The sequence below is a fragment of the Lathamus discolor genome, chromosome 4 (assembly GCF_037157495.1).
Source record: "Lathamus discolor isolate bLatDis1 chromosome 4, bLatDis1.hap1, whole genome shotgun sequence".
Taxonomy (NCBI): Eukaryota; Metazoa; Chordata; class Aves; order Psittaciformes; family Psittacidae; genus Lathamus; species Lathamus discolor.
Genome location: NC_088887.1, coordinates 91,504,985 through 91,530,923, shown reverse-complemented (window position 1 = coordinate 91,530,923; position 25,939 = coordinate 91,504,985). Strand labels below are relative to the sequence as shown.

Sequence of the window (25,939 nt, the reverse complement as noted above, 5' to 3'; positions counted from 1 at the left end):
AGCAGCATTACAAGTTCTAATTCATGCAAACAGGTAATTAGAGAAGCTCATTAACAAAATAAAATTTAAGGACCTCTTTGCCGTAAACTTTAATCTGTGAAATTGTTAATTTATTCTGTCTTTTCTCATAGTATATTCAGATAATGAAAAAATAGCAGCTTTATTTTCAGCAAATGCTTGGTAAAATGGGTTTTCTATGTTACTTACCTGTTTTCATTTCTAATAAGCTCTTTTTCTTTTGTTGCCTCTCTTGCTTTTCTTTTTCTGCTTTTTCCTTAGCTATTTTAGCACGCCTCTGTTTTTCTTCTGCTTCTCTTCTTCTCATATTCTCCTTTACTGCTTGCTATGAAAAAGAAAGTTCAATTAAAACTGAAGTCTTAGCAAAAACAAAGCTGAAACTTAAAAAAAAAAAAAAAAGAAAAAAACTTTAAAATCACATCTCCTAACTACTAACCTTAATTTCTCAGGGCAAATAAATATTTTACATTCCATAGTTAGGGCATTTTATTCAAAAAAGTAAGCAAATTCAGAATAAATACCTTAAAAGCATACTAATTGCCCCCAAATGGGGATTAGAAATTCAGCAAGAAATGCATCTTAAGAATACACACATTAATGGAAGAACAATTCAAAATACCTAAACCATTTGGTTTTACAAAACTGTTACTATTTGTATTTCTAGAATAGTTTCAACATTTATTCTTCCTCATGCTGCCACGATACCAAGTAAAACAAGGCTGCTTGGGCAACTTTAGCTGTGTTTTGTTCTTATCTTATCCACATGTGCACTAATTCACTGGTCTTATAAATTTTTGCCTTCAGATTAATACCCATATACCATTATTTATTTTGAATTATAAATAAGTGCTCCATAAGTTCCAATGAAGCCCAAAACAAAACAGGGTTTTTAAATCATTATTTTGTGTATTCAGACATCAAATAAGAAACTGTCACAATCAATACTTTAACAAAGTTATTTTAGGATTATTTTTTCATTATTTCAGTGTTAACTATTTTCAGTGATAAATTCTTAGTGCTCTCGAGTGCCTTCCATTAAATGTGAAGTGCTAGGCACCTATTCTTCATTGCAGAAAGTTTATCTTTTCAGAACGCAGTTACACACAAAATCTCGTCCTTCAAAATAGATCAAAGTGTCCCCCCCTACACAATGGCTAACATCTTCAGAAGGTCTGAGGCAGAGGCTCCCTGTTGGCAGGGATATATAATGTCTCATGTTGGTTTTAGTGGGAAAATGCCCAGTCTGCCCCTAGGGGGAAAAAAAAAAAAGTAAAACAGGACTAAGGAGTACTATAAAGCACAGATTGAGGATTACTGCAATATATGCACGAGCACCATTTGTAGCATCACTGCAATAGATAGTGAACAAAGGAAGGGAAAAGAATATCTTGTGAGGAAATACCTGCCTTTGATAACCAAACAATAAGCTTTCAATCATGAAAAATGAGAATGAAATGGACTTTTTAAACAAAGCAAAGCTGTACTTCCACAGTGTCTTCTCCAGAGTCACCTCTGTCAATTTTCTTGATACTAGGGGAGGAGGGGAGAAGGCTACTGCAAATTGCTAAAATTCTGAAATGAATTAATTTTAACAAATTACTCGCTGATTTTCAGAGTGGGCATTCTGTAAACTGCTAGGCAAAACTCAAATGGGACTTGAGCACAAGTACAAATTTGACGGAAATGACACACTTTCCTAACAGAGTGACAAGGAAATTTCTAACTTTGCATATATACTTTTCCCCCAAAAAATTATAGCAGGAGGACTCAGCCACAGACTGCAGTCATGGAACATCTCCCTTATGAGGAGAGGCTGAGGGAGCTGGGTCTCTTTAGCTTGGAGAAGAGGAGACTGAGGGGTGACCTCATCAATGTTTACAAATATGTAAAGGGTAGGTGTCAGGATGATGGAGCTAGGCTTTTTTCAGTGATATCCAGTGATAGGACAAGGGGCAATGGGTGTAAACTAGAGCATAGGAAGTTCCACGTTAACATCAGGAAGAACTTCTTTACTCTAAGAGTGACAGAGCACTGGAACAGGTTGCCCAGGGGGGTTGTGGAGTCTCCTACACTGGAGATATTCAAGGCCCGCCTGGACAAGTTCCTGTGTGATGTACTGTAGGTTACCCTGCTCTTGCAGGGGGGTTGGACTAGATGATCTTTTTAGGTCCCTTCCAACCCTTGGGATTCTGTGATTCTGTGATTCTGTGAAATGTAAATGTCTATTTATTTCTAATCGCACTTATTAACTGGGCTTAACTTAGTAGGTCACACCTTCATATTCAACACTTTGAAGTATCACACCTTGCTTCCAGCCCTTCTCTAGCAGGACACTGGTCTTCCATAAGTTCCGTGTCATAACTTAAAATTTCATGATGATGATGTCTTGCATACTATTTAAGACACCTCCGCAGGATACTAGGCACTTCTCTTACTAGATTTCCTTTGAGTCACTGGGCAGATAATTCTCCCAAATTCTGCTAACTGTATTGAGTATGTATCAACTTGACTGTAACACAAGATTGGACGCCCAAGCTCACATTCAGATGCCAGTATTTAGAGGTCTATGCCCTAGAGCCAAATCTACATGGTTCTGTGTGTTTTCAACAAAAAAAAAAAAAAAAAGGTGTATAAAGTTCTGCAAAATGCTTATACCACAAATTGTCAAAAAATTTACTAAGATGAACACATACTTGTCTCTCATACTGTTTGCATTTCAAAGATTAAATGTCTTAACACTTCCTTGCTTAAAAGGCCTGAAGAGTTCGATGCAGTCTGTGCCCTAGATTTGGTGCTCACAGAGTGTGAGGAGCTGTCATAGCTACCAAACAACACTGAAATACAAAGTGTACACCAAAGTTAAGTACAAAGCACACACCAAAGAACCTGAAGTCTGTGGCTCTATATTTAAACATGTTTTTTTAAACGTTTTAAACATTTTCATTAATTGAGAACCAAAAAAAACCCACATTATAAGTAGGTAAGTACTGTACACAAATTATCAACTTTGCTTGACAACGGGGATGACTGAATTTCACTTTCCCCACACCTCCTGGTGACTTAAGTAGTCTTTTAGTCTTGAACTTTTTAAGAAGCCAATGATTTTTCAGCACTAAGTTTAAAATTATTTTGAACTAATTTTTCTATAATGCCAACCACATTCAGTTTCTGACAGTAATAAAGACCAATGCTAAACAATTATGAAAATCAGAGCTTAGGTGTCTCACACTAGGCATCTCAAAAATCTTTTCCAAAAGGTCTCAAAACTGAGCAGCTACTCAAGATTTTATTTAGTGTCATTGAATGATAAGGGGTTTCATGCCTTATCTACACATCTTTTTCATACAGCCTTCAAACTGTGCGCTTCAAGACAGAATTATTAATTTTCCTCAAGGCTTCTTCTATCATGCTCATCAATAACATCTAACTGTTCTGAAGCATTAATTAATCTGCCTTTATAATATTGCTGCAAAGCAGAGGTTAGTATCAGTGATGATTTTACAGACATAGAAAAAAAATATGGGGGTTTTCAATTTAAGATGAACCTGAGCATTTAGAATTCTTATTCTGCAGTGTTTAAATATGAGGTATGGTTTAACCATCAGAAAATTAAATTAATATAACTATCTCATAATATTTAGCAATTCTGAAATTGGATTTCTGAGTTTCATTTTAGGCACTGACCAAGTTAGGAAAACATTATCACTGCTCACATTGAAAAATCTGGCACACACAACTTGCCAAACAAAATTATTCTGATGAAAGACTGTGCCTTCTAGGGCTTTTAGTTGTTAAACTGTGAATTTGCAGAGGCCTGGTGAGCTTTACATGTTCCAACGTTTGCTAAATATGGGTTCCATTTTAAGCCCTATCCTCAAAATTAAGTCCTTTCCTTTTCCTTTCTGATGAAATCAGAATTTCAAACCCTTTCTCAGTATCTACAAAAGAAGCATTTTTCCCCCATCTACGTCCTCAAATATTTTTGAAATTATTGAAAAAAAAACCCAACCATCCAAGCAAAGCCAAACAAGACTGGGGAACATGCAAGCAACTTAAGTGTGTTGTAACGATAAGTGTCAGGTGCAAGGAGTGGATGGTAAAATGACTAATTGAATCTTTCTACAGATCAATAGGCATGAGTTAGATCACTGCTCCAGATTTTGTCACAAAGTTCATAATTGGATAACCTTCCTGCAGGAGTGTAGCCAGCAAGTTAAGCTATGCAGTCATAAGTAGCCAGATGTGACATAAGCCACCTTTTCCAAGTTATCAAAATTAATAAATTCATACATAATTGGGAACCTGCCTTTTTACTCTTCCATTTCTTGAAAAAGAATTGCTTACCAGCCACGTGTTCAGAATCCAAGAGAAAAAACCTATTTTTGCAAAGAAAGCTTAAAAGAAACAAACCAAAACCAGTCACAACCTCCACACTAAATCAACTTCTCCCTGACCCCCCTAATACTACCAATCTGAGTGTAGTCCTCAACCACCAAGACAGCAACCCCTATTAATCCTAAAAAAGAGCTCTAGAAAAGTATTTTGAATTTATATACACATCAGCTTTCCCTGAGTTGCTTGTGTTTGGTTATTTTAAATCGACGTATATAGCAGGCTTGAATATGTATTCTGAAGTACATCAAGATAAACATTCTTCTTCCAGAACTACATTGACAGTGGCAAAAGAACCTGCAATATTTTGGAGACCATCTGATTATCCTGAAATTTGCCAAGATAACTGTTCATGGTCATACAAAATTAGCTCCAAGAATATAAAGAAATACCCTGGTGAGAAATTTCTACCTTACTTTTCAGAAGCATCTTTTGTTAAAACCTTTAAATCACATTCTGGTAGGGAAAAAAACCTAACCAAACCAAACCATCACACCTCCCTTGGTCCCCCAAATAAACAAACAAACAAAAAAAAAACAAACAACCAAAAAAAAAAAAACCCAACCGAAAAAAGAGAGGCTGAACTATGGTTTAAACTATGTTCTAAGTTCTATAGAAAAGGAGCAACACAACAATAACTTTGATCAGGTCAATAGCCGGGATCATCAACTTGGATGGGGCCTTCAGCAACCTTGTCTAATGGAAGGTGTCCCTGCCCATAGCAAGAGGGTTGGAATTAGATGACCTTTACGGTCCCTTCCAAACCAAACAATTGTATGATTCTATGATCAACCTAATGTCTGTTTCTCAAATGCAATTCAAATATTTCAAAAATAACAACATTCATTGTTGTTAGGAATTTGTAATTATTTCAGAAATGAAATAATTCACAAATAATAATTCAATACTCCATTATGTTTAGGATATCTTAAAAGTTTAAGGTGTGCCAAGTAAAATTTCTGATACGAGTATCAGGTACCCTTTGAGGAGGAAGAAAATAATTTTTAGATTATTCAGTAACCGAAATATTATAGAAATAATTTCTAAGAAACATTAGGCATAAAATAAACAGACTATACCATGAACATTGTCCGGAAGTTGTTTAAGTCCGTTAAGAACTCCTCCACTGAAACTTTTTTCAGATCAATGGCATAATATCCCATCACGTTCTGATAAAGCTTTTCCATGTTCTCATGCATCCGTGAAAGTTTCTGAAAATCTTCTTTGGCATGAACCAGAAAGCTGTACGCTGCTGTTAAGGCTGCAAGAATACTCAGTGAATCCAGTTAACCCTACAGATTTTACTTGACATTGATCTATATTTCATATACATTTTTCACTTGCAACTATTAGAAGTATCAAAAAGAATTACTTCAATGTCATACACACTTCCTAGTATTTACTGTGCATATTACACCTATGAATAAATCTAATTTCATCAAATTTTCTCGATTAAAATTTAAGGATTACTCCATTATCATATTATTTTGCATGAAATGAAATGCATGGGACTAATCTAGCTTCAAGCACCTATGTAGCTTAATTATCACTGTCTTCTTATTGAAGTTACAGTTTTAGGTATATAAATTACTGTTTATATGGAATTTAGGTATGGGTACCACTAACTAACCTGAATATATTAATATATTAAGAAATCATCATATAGTTCCTACTAAAATTAAAGTAAAAATATAAATATTGATAACAGTGTTAAAGGTAAAAAGCACAAAAGATAAACACTTCTTAACAGCTTTTTTTTTAAAATGCTGCTGTAGCAACAGCAATGTACTGCTTTCTATTCCTGGTGGCTGCATCAGGTGTTTATGCTTTTTCTAAGGCTATCTGCAATGTCAATACAACTTCATTAAATTACAGGTAGAAACAATAGAACTACTTCCACAAGAGATAGACAATTCATAAACAGCACCAATATACTGCATAACATAAATGAAATAACCCCCCTATGTTTATTCAAGACTTTTGATAATACAGTTTGCAAAGAAGCTCAATGAAGAAACACTGTGTGCAATCATTTCCTTATGTAGGACAACTTTGTAAGGTGTTTACTTTAATGGAATGGTAGCTAAACAAATATTTATGTTCCATTATTTTGCTGCTGCAGGGAAGACTACAAAAGACAAGAAATGGCAATTTTACCTTTACCCCCAATTGCCCTCCTAACTATTGCAAAAGAGAATTTGCTGCATTTGTATACTTTATACTAGATACATACAGTACTGTCCCTTTATTTTATGAAGCACAGGATTTTTAACCAAGTGCATTAAAACTGAGACATACAGAATTTTTGTCCTCCATGCTGTTTTTAATACACAGTAACAACTTACTGCTGAGTGACTGCTTCCACTCTTACGGGTTTTTATGATGCACACTTCTTTTAGTTTTATTTAGAGGCTGAGTCCCATTTGAATTTCACTATTAAATGTCCTTCTGGTTTGTTAACATTGCTCTTAATACCAAGCAGTTGATAGTTTTATTTTTATTATTTAGAATCCATGGCAGTGTCATATGATAATGTTCTCAGACACGTGCAGGAAAGGAAAAATTTCACAGCATTCAAATTAGCCACTACGATGGCTATTAGCTGGGCCTGTAAGGGCACTCCTGTAAGGGCACTCCTGTGAGGGCAGTCTCCACTATGTCAGACTTGCAGAAAATGACTAACAGAAGCCTAGATTTCAATGATTTTAAATGATACCTCTTCCATCATCAGCCCAACAAGTTAATTTCAGACTTTCTCTGACAAGCCTCTTTAGCCAGTATGAGCTTCTTTCCATGTTTCTATTAACTTTACAAGCTGCAGTTTTTGAGAAGCTTCAGACTGCCTGTGCTGACTGGCTAGCAACAGCTCAAAGAGAATTGATGTAGCTGGCCTACTTGTTCTTCCCATATCAATTGAATCTTTCTCCTTAACTTAGCTGCAAAAATGCACAAAGGTTACAAGAATCTACCCTTCAGAGTTGAGTTTCTGGAAAATTATGAAGGATGTTAAAAAGCTATTGGTGGGACAGCAAAGGAAGTTGATGAGAGATTAGTATGTAACAGCTGCCCAAATATTAAACAAAAAGAAAGGATTATGAGAAACAAGACATGACAAAACACAAGTTAAGACCTCAAAAGAAATGTCAGCAGTTCAAAAGAATCCAAAAATCCAAACCAACAAATTACTATAATAAAGGAAAACAGTAAAAATTAATGTTGAGAGAAACTAGAAACAAGCATTTGTACATCCTGGTTTTTTTTTTTTTTATTTTGGATACTTACTATTTGTGATTCTTAGATCATTAACAGAACTTAAGGAAAACTACACTACTTTTTTTTTTTTTTTTTTGCAATTATGAGGCTCTTTATTTCCACAGGGTGGAAGGTTAAAGGCAAGTAAGGTAAATTTGGTTTATTGGCACTATGTATGAATGCCGTACTTCAAATATTCAAGTAACTTTCATCAGTTTTCTTGGAAGAAAAAACTGGGGGGGGGGGGGGAGAGAGAGGGGAGGAGTTAAAAATATCAATAAGATGAATACTTCATCTTGTAAATTAATGATATACCAAGAGTATATGTTGAAATGGAAACTCAGGTGAGAGAGACAAAATTTCTGTGATATACTGCAAGACACTGCTAAAGTCACAGGTATGTTAATAGAGTCCACAAAGGCTGCTTAGGTTTTGCTGTTGAAGCTGATTCCCCTTGTATACGTGATGCATAATTTTAAACTTAAAAACGGCAGTCTGGGAAGATGTTTTACTATCTGGTATTTCAATGCCAGACATGATGAATCATGAGATTTTTATTTTCCATCTGGTGCATTATGGGATACCCTAAGGTCTTGGCATTCTACTGAGACTATGCTTCAATTTAAGCATTTTCAGTATGCCCTCTTCCTTTTTCTTTTTAATATAGCTTTTGTTAGCCAGCACTAGCTAAACTGGAGACAACAGGGAAAACTACTGAGTACAGCAATCCCAGCTGTCATGATTATGAACAGGTTGATATATATGCATTATCAGCTACACAATTCATTGGCTTTGCATGAATGAAGACAGAAGTACAGCAGAGCTGCAACACAGGTGGGAGGAAAAGAAATCAAGAAGTTTGGTATTTCTTAACTTTTCCTGAAGCAGCTTCACTTCACGGACTGCCTTTTTCAACTCATGGGACTACAGATCATCATTCTGCTCATTAATAGAACAGGAAAGCAATGCAGGGCTGAGATGAGCAATATCTGTGGCAAAATTTCTAACTGCTGTATGCTCGGTCTTGCATATTCATAGCAGCTCTTTTCATAGTGGATTACTTGTCTGAAGTTTATATTGAATTTAATATATGGTGACATATAATATACTAATACAATGCAGAGTATCAAACAACATAAAAGCAGCTGTTACCCTTTGCATTTAAGCCATAACAACCCCATGCAATGCTAGAAGCTTGGGGAAGAGTGGCTGGAAAGCTGCTCAGTGGAAAAAGGACCTGAGAGTGCTGACTGATGGCCACTGTATATGAACCAGCTTGTGCCCAGGCAACCAAGAAGGCCAACAGTATCCTGGCCTGTATCAGCAGTAGTGTGGCCAGCAGCACCAGGGAAGTGAATATTGCTCTGTACTCAGCGCTGGTGAGGCTGCACCTCGAATCCTGTGTTCAGTTCTGGTCCCCTCACCACAGGAAAGACACTGAGGTGCTGGAGTGGGTCCAGAAATGAGCAACAAAGCTGGTGAAGGGTCTGGAGCACAAGTCTGATGAGGAATGGCTGAGGGACCAGGGCGGGGGGGTTAGTCTGGAGAAGAGAAGTCTCAGGGGGGACATTATTGCTCTCCACAATTACCTGAAAGGAGGTTGCAGTGAGGTGGGGATCTGTCTCTTCTCCCAGGTAACAAGTGATAGAACAAGAGGTAACAGCCTCAAGCTGTGCCAAGGGAGGTTTACATTGAATATTAGGAACAAATTCTTCACAGAGAAGGTAATCAGGCATTGGCACAGGCTGTCCAGGGTAGTGGTGGTATCACCATCCCTGGAAGTGTTCAAAAACTGTGTAGATGAGGCCCTTAGTGACATGGTTTAGTGGTGGTCTTGGCTGTCCTGGAGTAATGGTTGGACTTGATGATCTTAAAGGTCTTTTCCAACCTAGCTGATTTGATGATTCTATGAAACTTTCCTAAGACTAGTGCAAAAAGACTAATGAGGTCACTTCAAACCAGCATTTTAGAAAATAAGTTTCTGCTGTGGCCAACGAATGGAAACACCATAGGGCTCTGTTGAAGATTTCCCACATCAAGTTCTTGGGAAAATCATTGCAATTATCTTAAAAACATGCGTCACAGAGACTTCCTTTTATATACATATAGTGAAGTTCGACAGTAAAATTCCGTATGTGAATGTAGTATTTCAAGAAAAACAGAAATGCTAAGATCTTTAAATTAGTACCTTCTGGAGAGTATTTGTCAAATAATTTCTCCTTGACTCACTCACTCCTACTTAGCTCTATAACACTAAACCAAATGGACAGCTGCTGCATACAACGGATATATGCCATGTACTACAAGCAAAACCAGTGCTAGCTATAATACATGCCTGTAGTCCAGAGCAGATATTAAAGACCAGTATAAAGGAATTATGTACTTAAATTTACATTGTTTGCCAAAGCCCTATCTGTCCATATCATCAACATCTCAACAATCTCCCAAAGAGCAAGATACAATCTTTTTCCTAATGAGCTCAGGTCCTGTAATCTTTCAAAGTCCTTAGGATGTGAGGACATGTTACAGACTTCAGTTTAAGTTGTACAGAAGGAAGTTCAAACTATGAGGCTGATAAAGTAACTGACAGTTTAGAGGCAACATGTAGTCTCTTCTTGCAGTTGAAATGGGTTTCTTGTTTCTTCTACCTGACTTGAATCAGGCTCTGGCTTGGGTAAGTACTGTTCCTTCTTTCTCTTTTTGCAGTGTCAACAAATCAACTTAAACAAGGAAAGAGGAATAAAGAAAACATTCTGTTCCTAGCTGAAAGGCAGCAACAAACTCATTGTCTCTCAAATATCAGGTCCATAAATTAGTTCTGTAAAAATCACCACCAACACTACATTCACAGAAGGCTGAAACTTGTCACGAGTTTCTCAGCTGCTACTTACAAAATCATGAGATGTGAGCTGGACTGCTAAAGAGCAGGTTGACTAAATTACTTAGTTAAGCTTTTAATAAGCAATCTAAATACTCTCCATAAACCCATTAAATTTTCATTTTTGAATGTACAAATGTATTTTGTTCACTCTGCTTTTTATTGAACATTTCACTCAATGGATTAAATACTCTAGATCAGCATCAATTCAGTATTCTTTTACTTTCTTAATTAAAGGAAACAGAAGACCTGCAATGATAACTATAATTCCTTTTTTAGCTAGCATACATAAGATGACTGACAAAGCTAGCACAATATAATATATAGGAGAAATATTCATAATTATAGACTTTGTCAATAAAAGAGTGAACCAACTGTGCATATATCTGACTTCCTAAAGGAACAAGAATGCTAATCAGTTCATTAGGGGCCTTTGGGTTGTGATATTTAGCGACAGGATGTAATAGCCTGCTTGTCCATGAAGCCTAATTGTACTCAGGATGAAAAATTATTTCCAACAAAGAACCATCCTTCCTTTTTCAGATTTCCTGCTGGTTTCTTCTTATGAGCAGCATGCTTTTCAAGACATCAGCATCATTCAGCTTTCCTTGTCACAGGAATAAAAGTAAAGACAGGTCCAGGCTTCATCATGCTGTGCAGGATTATCTAACCTTTACATCAAACCATTTTTGCTTTGTAATTTATTGAAGTTCCTGTTTTTCTAAAAGAGAGCTTCTTTAATTAGTGTGTTCACAGACATTACTAAAACCCATATACAACTCTACTGTTTGGAAATTACTGCCTGTCTGCTAGGAGAGGTAATAGGTGAGGGCAAACTATTCCTGCTCATAATATTTTCTGTTCAAAATACTTTATTTGAAGAGTCTAATACAACAAAATACACATTATGGCTGGTTTTACCTGACTGATATATGCTGAGTAAGACCAAATATCCATCTCAAGTGCTTCTGGCAGCAGTCAATATTCCCAATGATTAGGGAAAACAAGAAGGAAACTTGGCAAATATAGCATGATAATTCACCTGGAGTAGTATTTAGCTTCTAAAAGTCTGCAGGTTACTGATTTTTCTGAGCTAAAGCTACTTCTGGACTACTGCCATTAATAGATCCAGATGTACAATCTTTACCTAAATATCTAAGCCTTATATGAAATTAATTTACATTTTCAGTCTCTACAACATCCTAAAAGTAAATGCTACAGTTTGTCTGTTGTGTAAGAAAGTATTTCTGTTAGTATGTTTTAACCTGCCAGACTGTATTTTACGTGGGATGAACCCTGGTTATTTATAATACACAGTGATTATGTTCCTAACTTTCCCCCCATACGGTATGAAGTTTCAAGTATTTTTACTGTATTTTCCTAACTTTTTTGATTTTTCATCCTCACAGTCCTAATCTATTAAAATATTCCTTATGCAGAAATTATTGCTTATTACTGATCACTGTCACTGTTCTCTGTCACATCAGTATGTATACAGTATAATTTTTGACATGGGGTGATGGAAGCACTCAAGATGTGAGTATAACTGATTTTTACAACAACTTACTTATGTTTTCTGCTTGCTTTTAACTGCAGTTGTAGTCATTTATTCTAATGTCCAGATCTATAACTCTATAATCATTGAAATTCACTTCCTCCTTTGTCAGCATCTGCCAATATCTCCCTTTTGACATGAAGTGTTTTTTGTCTGTTTGTTTGAAGATATTAATCCAGAAAAAATAATCATTCCACTTTTGACCTAAGAAATTTCTTTCCTTGGAAGTCTTTTAATACACCTTGTTGAAAGATGTGGAAATTCAGTGAAATTCTGCATGCCTTGATAGATCTGCAAGGTACGGTTTCTCTATACAAAACCGCTGCTGGCTCTCCCCAATCATATTATATCTCCCATATATACAGGTTGGTTTTGCTTTTATTCAGTCTTCATCATCTACCATCTTTCTTGGTAGAGATGCCAGATTTGTAGATCCTTGTTGCAGCCCTTTTAAGAAAGCTCGGTGCTTCATTTCAGCTTTCATTCCTCTGGTGTCCTGGGCTAACTTAGCTTATGTAAGATTATGCAGTAAAATAGGTTTATATGTGATCTAATTTTAAGATTTTTTCAAGTCTTTTGTGACCATTGGTTACTCCTGGGGATTTGTTACTATTTATTTTTTATTTTTCTTTCTACAGATTCCTTCATTTGAAATCATCCTTTTATTCAAAATATTGCAGTGAGGTCAACCAAAACTCTCCCAAGAGAAAACTGATGCAAAGAACAAATTTAGCTTTATGGCTATGGCTTACCTTCTTGGTAAACATTAACAGTCTTCATCATATCTGGCAGGATTATAGCTTTTGAGATGCCTGAAAAAGGTGATATGCAGATCTCCTTTGTGTTTCCTAAAATCAGTAAACCGCTCTACTTTTCTTCATATATGGGGATGGAATTTCAACCCCTAGTAAAGTTACTGTATATATTGACAAGGTCCACCTATTTACTCTATCTGACTTGCATCACATTTTAACTTTTCACACTATTTCTCTACAACTGTGACTTACTCTGTCTTAAATACAATTCATATCCTTTCATCACAGTATTCTACTCACTTCCTGCCATATACTTTCAGGAATGTTCAATGTTCGTAACACAAAGGAAAATGAAGCATCCTACAAAATATTTTTTTTTTATTTTAGATGTTTGATATTAGAAGTACATATTTATTCATCAACTTAATTTTCCTGCGTGAAGTTAATTTTCCTTAAGTGACGTTGATTTTTTCAGGGTATTCTTCGCTCATCCTCAACTGAATTTTGGTAGCTTCTTCCCTATTTATTTTATAGGTATAGAAGTTTTATAACCACACCTCCAAATACAACTGTATACTAAATTATCAAACCCTAGTCCTCATTATAAAAACTCAAAAGGTTGTAAGGTACTTCAACTGCCAGCATCATGACCATTTTGGGTTAGATGATCATGGTGGGTCCCTTCCAACAGAAATAGTCTATTCAGTTCTATTCTAAAAGCTTAAGAAGAGTCTGTCCTTTTTCACAGGTGAGATTTCTTAATAAATGCTTCCTATTCCTAACTTAGAATCACAGAATAGTTAGGGTTGGAAAGGACCTCAAGATCATCTAGTTGCAAACCCCCTGCCATGGGCAGGGACACCTCACACTAAACCATGTCACACAAGGCTCTGTTCAGCCTGGCCTTGAACAGCACCAGGGATGGAGCATTCACAGCTTCTCTGGGCAACCCATTCCAGTGCCTCACCACCCTCACAGTACAGAACTTCTTCCTTATATCCAATCTAAACTTCCCCTCTTTAAGTTTTAACCCGTTACCCCTTGTCCTATCACTACAGTTCCTGATGAAGAGTCCATCCCCAGCATCTCTATAGGCCCCCTTCAGATACTGGAAGGCTGCTATGAGGTCTCCACGCAGCCTTCTCTTCTCCACGCTGAACAGACCCAACTTTCTCAGCCTGTCTTCATATGGAAGGTGCTCCAGTCCCCTGATCGTCCTCGTGGCCCTCCTCTGGACTTGTTCCAACAGTTCCATGACCTTTTAATGTTGAGGACACCAGAACTGCACACAATACTCCAGGTGAGGTCTCACAAGAGCAGAGTAGAGGGGCAGGATCACCTCCTTCGACCTGCTGGTCACGCTCCTTTTGATGCAGCCCAGGATACGGTTGGCTTTCTGGGCTGCGAGCGCACACTGCTAGCTCATGTTCATTTTCTCATCAACCAACAGCCCCAACAGGCCTGCTCTGAATCTCTTCTCTGCCTAACCTGCAGCTGTGCCTGGGATTGCTCCAACCCAGGTGTAGGACCTTGCACTTGTCGTGGCTGAACTTCATAAGGTTGCCATCAGCCCACCTCACAAGCGTGTCAAGGTCCCTCTGGATGGCATCCCTTCCCTCCAGCATATCAACCGGACCACACAGCTTGGTGTCATCAGCAAACTTGCTGAGGTTGCACTGAATCCCACTGTCCATGTCACCGACAAAGATGTTGAACAAGACCAGTCCCAACACCGATCCCTGAGGGACCCCACTTGTTACTGGTCTCCAGGTAGACACTGAGCCATTGACCACAGCTCTTTGTGTGCGGCCATCCATCCCAGATACAATACTAGCAATACTTCTGAGAAAGCTATCACAGATATATTTTACTGTAACTTCTTAGCACTAGTTTATCTCTTGCCTTCAGGACCCTTTTCCTAGCTCTTCCATTAGGCTATTGGTTTCTTCATAGACAGAAGTTACATTTCATACTACAGAGACACCATGCTATTAGGTTGCAAGATATCTCTCAAAAATGCATTGAGCTGGGAAAAAAAAAAAAAAATCCAGCAACAAAACAAAGATGACAACTTCACCAACAAAATACCTGACCTTTGAAAAAAAAAATCAGTAGTGACACTGAAAGATTACAGATAACCCACACTGCCCAGAAAAGGCCCAAAGCGAAGTTGTAAATGCTTTGGTTGCAGCAAGTCTACTGAAGAGGAGACTGGCCCTAATGCAGCAAGAACCAGTATACCCACTTGGCCTCTGGGATACTTGCCATCTTTTATTCAATAGTGTGAGATTAATCAAAAGGACTGTCTCCTGAGTCCCCCTGTCTTTGAACATAGCAAAGTAGTCTTCCAGCTAGGTAATAACCTAACCATGCCTGCAGAGGAAATTTCATCCTGTCTCTCTATGTGCCGATATTTCTGCTTCCAGATTAGTCTCAGTGCCAAGCATGTATGACCATCATCTGCTAGGAAGGTTTAAGTGACTTTTTTTTTTTTCCCTTCTTTAATTAAGTATCTCCATGTCACAAAGCTTTCTTATGAGACAGATAGACAGACAGGCAGTGAAGTTGGCTACAGGATTTGGAATAAATAGTGAGAAAAGGAATTTTGGTAAAAATAAAACCAGAAACCAGTTTTCATGTGCTATAAATCCCATTTCTGAAATAAGAGAAACGTTTTGGTTCTGTGGCTTCATGTACAACATTCACAGTGGTAATGCATATACTACAAAACAAATGAACACAGCGTCATAGACATCTTTACAATATTTTCATGAAAAAGTTGTTTAACACTAAAGTGCTTAACGTTTGTATTATAACTACTTTTCACTAAGAAACCTACACACAGTGTAAAACCTGACAGTAAGCATTTTTCTCTTCATTCTATCCACTGTGGATAAATCTTTAATTGGACTGTTTATGTATTTAATTTTTAAGAGGAAAAAGAGTTCTATTTTTCAAAAATAAATACTACAGAACAGACAGAAGTGATGCAAAGAAAATGAAATTTTAAGGTAATGCAGTTAAATTACTCCTGCACTGCTGAACCCAGGACAGCTGTTTTGTTGTAGGTTTTTTGTGTGGCTTTGTTTGTTTGTGGGTTTTGTTTTGGATTTTACCAAGAATACTCCAAAGGATATTGACATTTTTGCTTCAAACTTATCATGCTTATCTTCAGGAACTGGAAAAGTCATCAAATCCTTCTCAAGTTGCTGGAGTTGCCTCTCCATATGCTTCAGGCTCTTCTCCAGGTTTTCTGCTGAGACTAAAATACAGAACGTTCATTCTGTTAACATCTTAAAGACGACACATTGTTCGTAGAATACACGAGTTAAAACCTTACCCAAATCAGCATACTACATTTTTAATTCTGAACTAAAAGCACAATGAACGAATTACAATAAAAGGTGAGAGGGTAACTCCACAAGGTTCAGTTTCCCTCGCTTATGTGGTTGTCTTATTCTAATTAGATGTGTGCTCTTTGAACACTGTATTTTGTTTTATATTTACGCCCAAGTTTTTGCACTGCAATTAACAATCTGTTTTAAATAACTTGAGATATACATATGCCAGCCCAGGCATAAAATTCAATCAGTTAAGATTTATTTCTTAACTGTTTATAAGGTAAACTTAACATTTACATATATTCTATAGGAAAAATACATATAGATAAGAACATACTCTGTCTGGTGACTTGATTTTTTTATCATTATTTACGCCATTCATAATATGCAGTACCTATAAATGTAAAGCTATCTTAACCTAAAAAATCCCTGGAGAAAGTTTGTGGCCCTATAATGTTCCTAGGATCTGACATGGTTCCATGATTTCATCCCCGATTAGACTTCTGTGATGGAAAATATAAGATACACACACTGAATACATCTTTCTCTCAAAAGATGAGAGAGTCCCCAGAGGGCTAGAGTAAAATGTTGCATAGCAACTACAGCTGCATTCACAGCAGAAAGGTTAACACAACTATAGAACGATCAATGGCAACCTGTTAAAATCCTAACGTAAAAAAAAAAAAAAAAAAAAAGACAAAAAAACCCATAATGCAAAAAACCACAATTGGGCAACAATCAATTTTACTAAAAAAAAAAAAAAAAAAAAAAAAAAAAAAAAAAAAGAGAGAGAGAATATAAATGCAGGCTCAACAGAGAGAGGTTGGGCAGAGAAAAGATTCAGAACAGCCCTGTGGTAGATAGAAAACTTAACATGAGCCGGCTTCAGTGTGCACTCACAGCCCAGAAAGCCAACCAGTGGGATTGAGTGCACCCTCAGCAAGTTTGCCAATGACACCAAGCTGTGTGGTCCGGTTGATATGCTGGAGGGAAGGGATGCCACCCAGAGGGACCTTGACACGCTTGTGAGGTGGGCTGATGCCAACCTTATGAAGTTCAACCACGACAAGTGCAAGGTCCTACACCTGGGTGAGAGTAATCCCAGGCACAGCTACAGGTTGGGCAGAGAAGAGATTCAGAGCAGCCCTGTGGAGAAGGACTTGGGGGTGTTGGTCAATGATAAAATGAACATGAGCTGGCTTCAGTGTGCGCTTGCAGCCCAGAAAGCCAACCATATCCTGGGCTGCATCAAAAGGAGCGGGACCCACAGGTCAAAGGAGGTGATCCTGCCCCTCTACTCTGCTCTCGTGAGACCTCACTTACTGTGTACAGTTCTGGTGTCCTCAACATGTAGCTATTGAAGCAAATCCAGAGGAGGGCCACGAGGATGACCAGGGGCTGGAGCACCTCCCATATGAAGACAGGCTGAGAAAATAGGGGCTGTTCAGCCTGACTTCATTAGGGACTGAGTGATAGGACAAGGGGCAATGGGTTCAAATTGAAACAGGGTAAATTCAGGTTAGATAAAAGAGAGAAGTTCTTTACTGTGAGGGTGGTAAGGCACTGGAACAGGTTGCGCCAAGAAGTGGTAAATGTTCCATCTCTGGCAGTTTTCAAGGCCAGGTTGAACAGGGCTTTGAGCAACCTGGTCTAGTGGAATGTGTCCCTGTCCATGGCAGGTTGGAAGATCATCTACTGATCCAACCTGTCATGAGGGGTTGGAAGTAGATTATCTTAAGGTCCTTTCCAACCCAAACCATCCTATGATTGATACTATAATTCAGTCTTCACAGGTTCCAGAAGCAGACATGATTTTAATAGAAAGGCATGCTGTCACAAGAAGCCTTTGAGGGAGGTCACACACAATTTTAAAACACTGATTTATTTAGAAAGCTGCTAAGAAACACAGAATATACTACCTTTTGTTTGATGCAACTAGTGATAGGACTTCATAGTATAGCTTGACTTGCATTAAGAGTTCACACTGTAAAAAGTGACATACTTACAAAATATCAGAATGAGACTCAGCAAGTACACAATTTAAAAAAAAACCCAACAAACTAAAAACCTCCAACCCACCAAAAATCTTCTGTTCTTTTGCCACTGAGCAGTTAAGTAGTTGATCAAGAATCTTTACATCTCTACCTTGTTCTGAAAGGTTTTTTTCCTGTCGTGATCTTAAAATTGTTAGTATAAATAGTTAGTATATAATAGTCAGTATAAAAATTCAGCATTCCTTTGATTTCAGTAGTGCACAACTATTAGATATATTTTAAGACTTTTTCTGTTGGTAGCTTCAAGCAGAAGCTAGCTCACAATATGCTGGTGTTAGTTTGGTGCTATTGTCTTTGCAAAAAATCTGTAAATATAAGCAGCTCCTCAACGAAAACACATGAAATACTCACGGACCTTCCTTAGTGCACCTCTGCAAGATGTGGTATAAAATCTAAGACCACAAAGAAGCATGGCAGAAGAGAATAAAAATCCCTAATTTTGACCCCTAATTCTGGGAGAATTCAGATACAAGTCCAAGCCAAATTAAAGTAAGCAACTTATGTGATGTCTTGAAAACAAAGACTGGGGTTTTCGGTGTTAGTGAGCCTCCACAAGTTATCTGTTGAATACAATGCATATAGACCTGCATGCTCTCCCACTTGCACCCTCTGAACTCCCAGACCCTTCTTTCAAAAAGGGTCCTGAGATTTTTATAGGCAATAATTACATTTCTTCAACTTCTGCATTTCATGGTTTAAACAACTTTGGTCTTAAAGTTTTTTCTCATTATTCAGGTTTTCCATTACCATGATTATTCCAGAAGCCTCTTCACCACTTCTGCTTTAAAACCTTTTTTGCATAGCATTTCAGGTGAGGACTCACTAGCTGTTTTAATGTTTGTATTACTATTTCTACAGTTTTACTGGTAATACCTTATTTGATTATCTTATGATAAAATATCCTTATTTTTATGACCAAAGCTCTTATTACAGTATCAGGATGCATGATACATGTACCTCATCTATAGATTTTCATTTCTGTTACTCTCCTTCCTCAGGATCATTGATGACAGTGATGACAATCCAATCCCCCTCTTGGCTGGCAAAGCTGTCTAACTATTTGTCAGATATGCTCATTGGTGCAACACCACAATTTTTTTTTTTTTTCAATATTCCTTTTAGACAGTACTTTGTATTTCTCCCACTTTTTATTCTAAGGAATATTCTCCCGTTTTCCATACTAGCAAATCTAGATATGGTTTGATATTCTTTCCTGTAGTCAACATAGATTTCATGGGTCACAAAAAAAAAAAAGTAATAAAAAATTGTCAAAACCAGCAGATTAGTGTACTACAAAAAAAATCATATTCATTTTGTGCTACTCTCATTAACCTCCACATTTGACTATTCTTTCCTCCACTAAATTTTGTATCAATAAAGTCAGGTAAAGAGATGTGGAATTGCCCAAATCATTCTTTCTCCTTCAGTTTCTTAAATATTCTGTAGTCACACAACATTAATATAGCCACACCAAAACTTGGTAAAAATGTACTTATGGAACTTTTAGTTCCATATCTCAGTTATCTCAGAATACAGAAATGGAAACTGGTATTTACAATATGAGAATACAGTACTTTCAGCAAATTTATATGGAGACATTTTGCTTCCCTCTCCCCCATCTCCAGATCATTATTCTTCCTTAAAATTGAAGCAATATTTCATCTAGTTTAGAGACTATACCTGTTTTATCTTAAATCCAAGAAATAATACTCCAAAGCAAAGCAATACTACTTACGTGCTGTCTCATTTATATTGCTGTAAACCTGTTACTTTTTGGAACAGATATTCAGCTGATATTTCAGAAATTCTACGTGACACCCATGTAAGATAATTCTCTTGGATGGTTGCAATCTCCATATCAAGAAAATCTTCCTCTTGCCTACAGATATTTTGCTTCCCTTTTGCTATTCTGGCTCCTATATTCTGAGGAGAGTGACAGTAACAAGCTGATCTCCAGCCCGACGCAGAAAACTATGCTATATTACTAAAATAAAAACATCTGAAAATATATTTTTGCTTTTGCCATTTGAACTTCATGACAGAATGATGAACAGAGTTTACTGACTAATTGTCTGAAATTGCCAACATATTATTGATGCAAGATTTAAACATACAGTTAAATGACAAAATATAGCCTACCTTCCCTCTCCGTAACCAACAAACCCCGCCCTGTATTGTCCGATGGGTTTAAAAGCACTAACAAAGAAATGTTCCAGAGGTAAAGTGTCAGATGGTTTCTGTAAACACCAGCAAAACCCTGAAATAGCAATTAACAGTGGAATAAGATCTAGTTGGATATACTCCATGTCACAGAAAATGGAAAAATCTTTGAAATCCTTTTTTCTACAAAGCTCTGACTATGCCGTTGCCTCTTGAGCCCTCTCTCTTCTATATCCAAAGCAGACTCCACTTGCACACACAGAAGAAACAACTCTCTAAGCAGGGTTTAATTAATTTTCTTCTATTTGGAATTTAAAAGTGAGCACACTAATGTAGTGTAATTAATAAACAATGCATAAACATTTTTGTACCCAGTTCACTAGTAATAACACTATCATCAGCAGAAACAGGCTTCAGACCTTATGCTGCATCCTGTACTACCTACACAAGAGCCCTGGTCTGATACACTTGTTATAAACTTATTCTGAGAACCTCCTGGGTGAAACGCAGGCTGACACCACATGCTTCTTTTTACAATGTACAGTTTAAGCTCAAAACTTGAAAACATGGGCAAAAGTTGAAAACAGAAAACACCAAATGACAAATTATTCTCTCATGGTCAGTTATTCATTACTGGATTGCTATTGGAAGAAAGAAGCAGCTGCTAAAGCAAGGGGGAATAAACAGCCAAGCAATAGGATATGGCACTTGCCTCAGCACAGCAAAGTAATAATCTTCAGTGTTGCACAGCATACAGTGATATAGTGCAATGGTGGACTAAGAGCTGCAAGTGACAGAATAATCTTTTAAAGGAAGGAGTCAAATTTGGAGGAGGGAAGAGAAAGATGACCCGGAATCAGTTCTGGCTTCCCTCACTGAAAAGCTCTTAGGCCTCATCACCACAACCCTTGGGGACCCAGACCGTGAAATACTGCGACGACTGCAGCATATTGTACATTCACGGTTAATTTAAGATACAATTATTAATAAATAACTGCTTTGAATATGCTGTGATAGTGATGATTAAGAATGAGCCATTAGCGTGAAATGTTAATGAATATCAGACTAGTAAAGCTTAAATAAAATTTTAAAGCCAGCCAGATTTATCAGTCTTCTAAACAATCCCATCACTGCAGTCTCTAACTCCCTGAGACAGATATACAGGTAGCAAGATAAACAAGCCTAAATATACGTATATATGCCTTTGCAACACTTCCCTACTCATGAAAATTAAGCTTTTACACCTTCAAGGGTCTATACACATGCACAATGTGTTCAGCTTTTCTATCCCAATGCCCATGCCACCATATTAAGGTGCCTCCTGCAAATGATTTCTACATAACCCATTTGATATTTTTATTTTACCTTTCTGCAGATCTCGACATTTTTAACTGCAGAGTATTGATATTGTTTTATTTGTCTTAATTTCACTATCACTTACAATGCTATACAGCAATGAAATCTTTCAATAACATCCAGATATTTATACCCAGTTTAATAAACATGAATTTAAAAGTATTGAACAGCTTTATGTGAATCCTGAGCTGTTTACAGATCAAACTGTCTACATGTTTAAATAAGTCGGGGGGGGGGGGGGGGGGGGGCGGGGGGAGAATAAGGAAAGGGGCTCAAGGACTGCACCAGAGATTGGCCATGATACTTGACAGTATGGGATAGTATAGCCCATACTTGCATGGACTACTAACATGCATCAATATCACATTAGAAACTGAAGTGCTGTTTTGGTAAAAATGCGTAAAAACCCTCTTGCTTCGTATTTCATTTGCTAATTCATTCTGGTAAGAGATGCATATATTTCCATGCCCTAAAGAAATAGAATATTTCACTTATGTTTTAGTAGTTCATTGCACGATTGTATCTTAAAATTACTTGCCAGATAACAGTACTGTGCACAACTTAAAGCCAAACATTAAAAGAAATGAGATTCTTTGCAATAAATACATAACAATATTGCAAGTTTCATCAGCTTTTAAACCCAAAATTTTTTATATTATGAAATGCACTCAGACCGAAGAAAAAAAGATAAAATTCAAAAGAAGCTATGTTTAATTATTTATTTTCAGCAAGTTCACATTCTTAAAAAGTGGTTCAGACTAGATTATGTCAAGTCTATAGTGTGCTGATGCAGGACTTGCATCCCAATAGAGCAAAAATTTTACCCATTACAGGTATAGAAAGGGGTGTGCAAACATCAATAAACACAAAATTGCAGAAATATTTAAAGGTGTACTTAAACCACACCACCATGAATTTCCCTTTGCAAATATTTAATGCCCCTGGGTATAGAACCACAGAATGGTTTGGGTTAGAAAATCATTTAGTTCCAACCCTCCTGCCCTTCTTTATTCATCATTACTTTGTTACATCAGTACTTATTTTAAGGCTAATACCATTACTTCACAGTTAATACAAGTCTTGTTTGAAGGCCAAATCAGACCAAAGCTTTAATTCCTATATTCGTATATCTTGAGACACAAAATTTAGTATTTGCTGCTTTGAGCACCACATTTATATGATTATTGTTATAAGCAACCTATCTCCATCTTAAACATAGAATCATAGAATAGTTACGGTTGGAAAGGACCTAGCTCCAACCCCCCTGCCATGGGCAGGGACATCTTCCACTAGACCAGGTGCTCAAAGCCCAGGATACGGTTGGCTTTCTGGGCTGCGAGTGCACACTGCCAGCTCATCCTCATTTTCTCATCAACCAACACCCTGAAGTCCTTCTCTGCAGGGCTGCTCTGAATCTCTTCTCTGCCTAACCTGTAGTTATGCCTGGGATTGCTCCTACCCAGGTGTAGGACCTTGCACTTGTCATGGTTAAACTTGATCATGTTGGCATCAGCCCACCTCACAAGCGTGTGAAGATCCCTCTGGATGGCATCCCTTCCCTCCAGCATATCAACCGAACCACACGGCTTGGTGCCATTGGCAAACTTGCTGAGGCTGCGCTCAATCCCACTGTCCATGCCACCAACAAAGATGTTGAACAAGACCGGTCCCAACATCGATCCCCACTCGTTACTGGTCTCCAGCTGCACACTGAGACATTGACTACAACTCTGCGTACAGCCATCCAGCCAGTTCTTTATCCACCAAGTGGTCCCTCTATCAAATTGATGTCTCTCCAATTTAGAGACAAGGATGTCATGCAGGAACATATAATTGTATTTTTTTCCACCAAGGAAAACATGGCTCAAGAAAGGAATTCTGTAACCTTACTCTTTTGATAGTTAGGCACATTGATTGCATTTCTAAACTAATTTGTAATTGTGGCAATGTAATTAATTGATTTTTTTTCTTCTTTATTACCCCACCAGCACTTTAGTCCTCTTCCTGGGATACTCAAATTCTCCTCTAAGAACAGCTTTTAATTTTGTCTTATCACCTCATTACACTAGGACTTTCTACTCCTAGTGAAAGTAAATCTTTACTGAAGATTACAGTAAATCTTTAGAAATCACAATATGTACAACTGCTCCCCAGAGGAGTAAGTTCCTTTGCAAAATTTGCCATAGACTTTCAGAAATTCTGCAATAGAATAATACTCTTTTCCTTATGACAATCAGATTTCTTATAGCATACATGTTAATACTGTTCTCTCTGCTGTCTTAATGGTTTTAAATATTAGTGAGGGTGTTCTGCTTTTTAATGAATATAGATTAAGTTTCAGATATACAGTTTGGCTTCTGGGTTAAAAAAAATTAAGAAAAAAACTGAAAAAAATCAAAAATGAGAAGAATAAGTTACTTGTAAAGTGACAATGAGCTAATGACTTTCAGAGGAAGGAAAAGCTGTATTTTTGTATTGTTATTAGAATACGAAAGGCTTTATACACTGATACCTGTAAGGTCTGTGCAAATTAGAGTCAATCAATAAAGCAGCAGCCTGGATAAACACAATATAAATCTTTATAGTGCCATAAAATAAGAAATTAGTAAAGTGTATTAAATTACCAAAATATTTCTTCTCTAGAATACTAATAGAAAAGCAGGAAAGTCATTATGTTTAAAAGAAAAGACAGCTTTAATTGTATGAATCTTCAGGAACTGTCATATCAGTAAGCTCATTAGCTGCAATGAAAGTTCCTCCTGCTGATCTAAACGTACTTAAAAAACAGGATGTGTTATACTTCAAAGCAAAAAGGTATCTTTAATTCATGTACTGTAACAGTGAGTTAAGCCTACTGTTAGTATTACAAAAGTAGAAACTAAAACTTCAGCACACAATAGTAAGGGGGCAAATTAAATACTCTGAAGTAAACTACAATTGCACAGGTCACACGTCTCTTGCTGCTTCCCTCTCAAAGTTGTATTTTTAAAAATTAGGATTTTTTTTTCTACTGCAATCATTATTTTCATATTTATCATTTACAAAATACTAAAAAATACATGTTCATGATTACCAGACCTTGTCACTGCTCTTAAAGTCTTCCAAACTATGTTAACAGTTAACTGTATGACAATTACTGGACAATACTTAATGAGATGAAAGGAACAAAAATGCTTCTTCTAAAAAAGGATTAAAAGAAAATGAGTTGCTAAACATTATAGTGCTTTAATGATCACCGTTTTGAATCAAAAATTACTAGAAAGAGAATTTTTAAGAATGAGCAAATATAAAATTACAAAGATACAAAAATGGGGTAGTTGATACAAGGACAGTCCTGTAAAGGAAGAATTCCTAAAAGGAATCTTTTTAAGAAACTTGTAAAAGACTCAACAATCACTTGTTAGTGATCAAATCAAAATCAATAAATGCATAGTATAGTCCCATTTCTATACCGTGCGTTCAACTTACAGTTTTCTGTTCATACTGTTCAAATAGCAGTTACATATCTTCCTGCCACATTAATTTTTACTTATAATTTAAAAGGAAATAGCAAAAAATACTTTTATGCCACATACAAAGTGCAGAATTATTGCATCTGAAGAAATGAATATGCAGACATGAAATAAAAAACAGCTCAATTGAAAAAAACAATTGCTTGCAACAAAGGTATAGGAGAAAAAAATATTCTTATCAAACTTAACTGGTTTATTCATGTGAATTACTTTTGAAAATTACTTCAGAGCACAAAGTTCAGTGAAACCATGACAGGAATGGCATTCCACCACCTCTACAAGGCCCTAACCTTTGAATAAAAGCTAGAAAAAAGGAGAATGCTCTAGGCCCTCAGTATCCAAACCCTGCTGAAACACAACCAGTATATCTTCTGGAATAAGCATATTTGTCTCCATGACCACCAAGATAAAAGGTTTTTGATGTCTTTCTTTCTGCCTCTCTCTGTAGCAGTCATAATGATGCCTTGTCACATCTCCTGTGTTTGCCGGTTCAACACTGGAAGCCTCACTGCAAACCATTCTTGGTCAACTTGTTAGTCCTTATGAGCATATTGATTAGTCACATCAGACCAGGTAAGTCCATTTTGTTGAATAAGGTTGATCACAACCACAGCTTCACAATGTTTTTGAACTGACCTTTTGGTAAGCTCAAGCAATAATAGCTAC

General features: G+C 36.9%; 1 protein-coding gene across 4 annotated transcripts in view; it reads right to left on the bottom strand.

Annotated features, from left to right (window-relative positions):
- The window catches only part of DIAPH3 (diaphanous related formin 3), a 217,587-nt gene that overhangs the window by 75,769 nt on the left and 115,879 nt on the right, over window positions 1–25,939 (bottom strand). For all 4 annotated transcript variants that reach the window (XM_065678158.1, XM_065678159.1, XM_065678161.1 and 1 more), the window contains 3 exons: window positions 15,988–16,112; window positions 5,490–5,654; window positions 208–343 (listed from right to left, as the gene is read on the bottom strand). In XM_065678158.1, coding sequence (XP_065534230.1) covers window positions 208–343; window positions 5,490–5,654; window positions 15,988–16,112 — 426 coding nt within the window. The remainder of the gene's footprint in view (window positions 1–207; window positions 344–5,489; window positions 5,655–15,987; window positions 16,113–25,939) is intronic.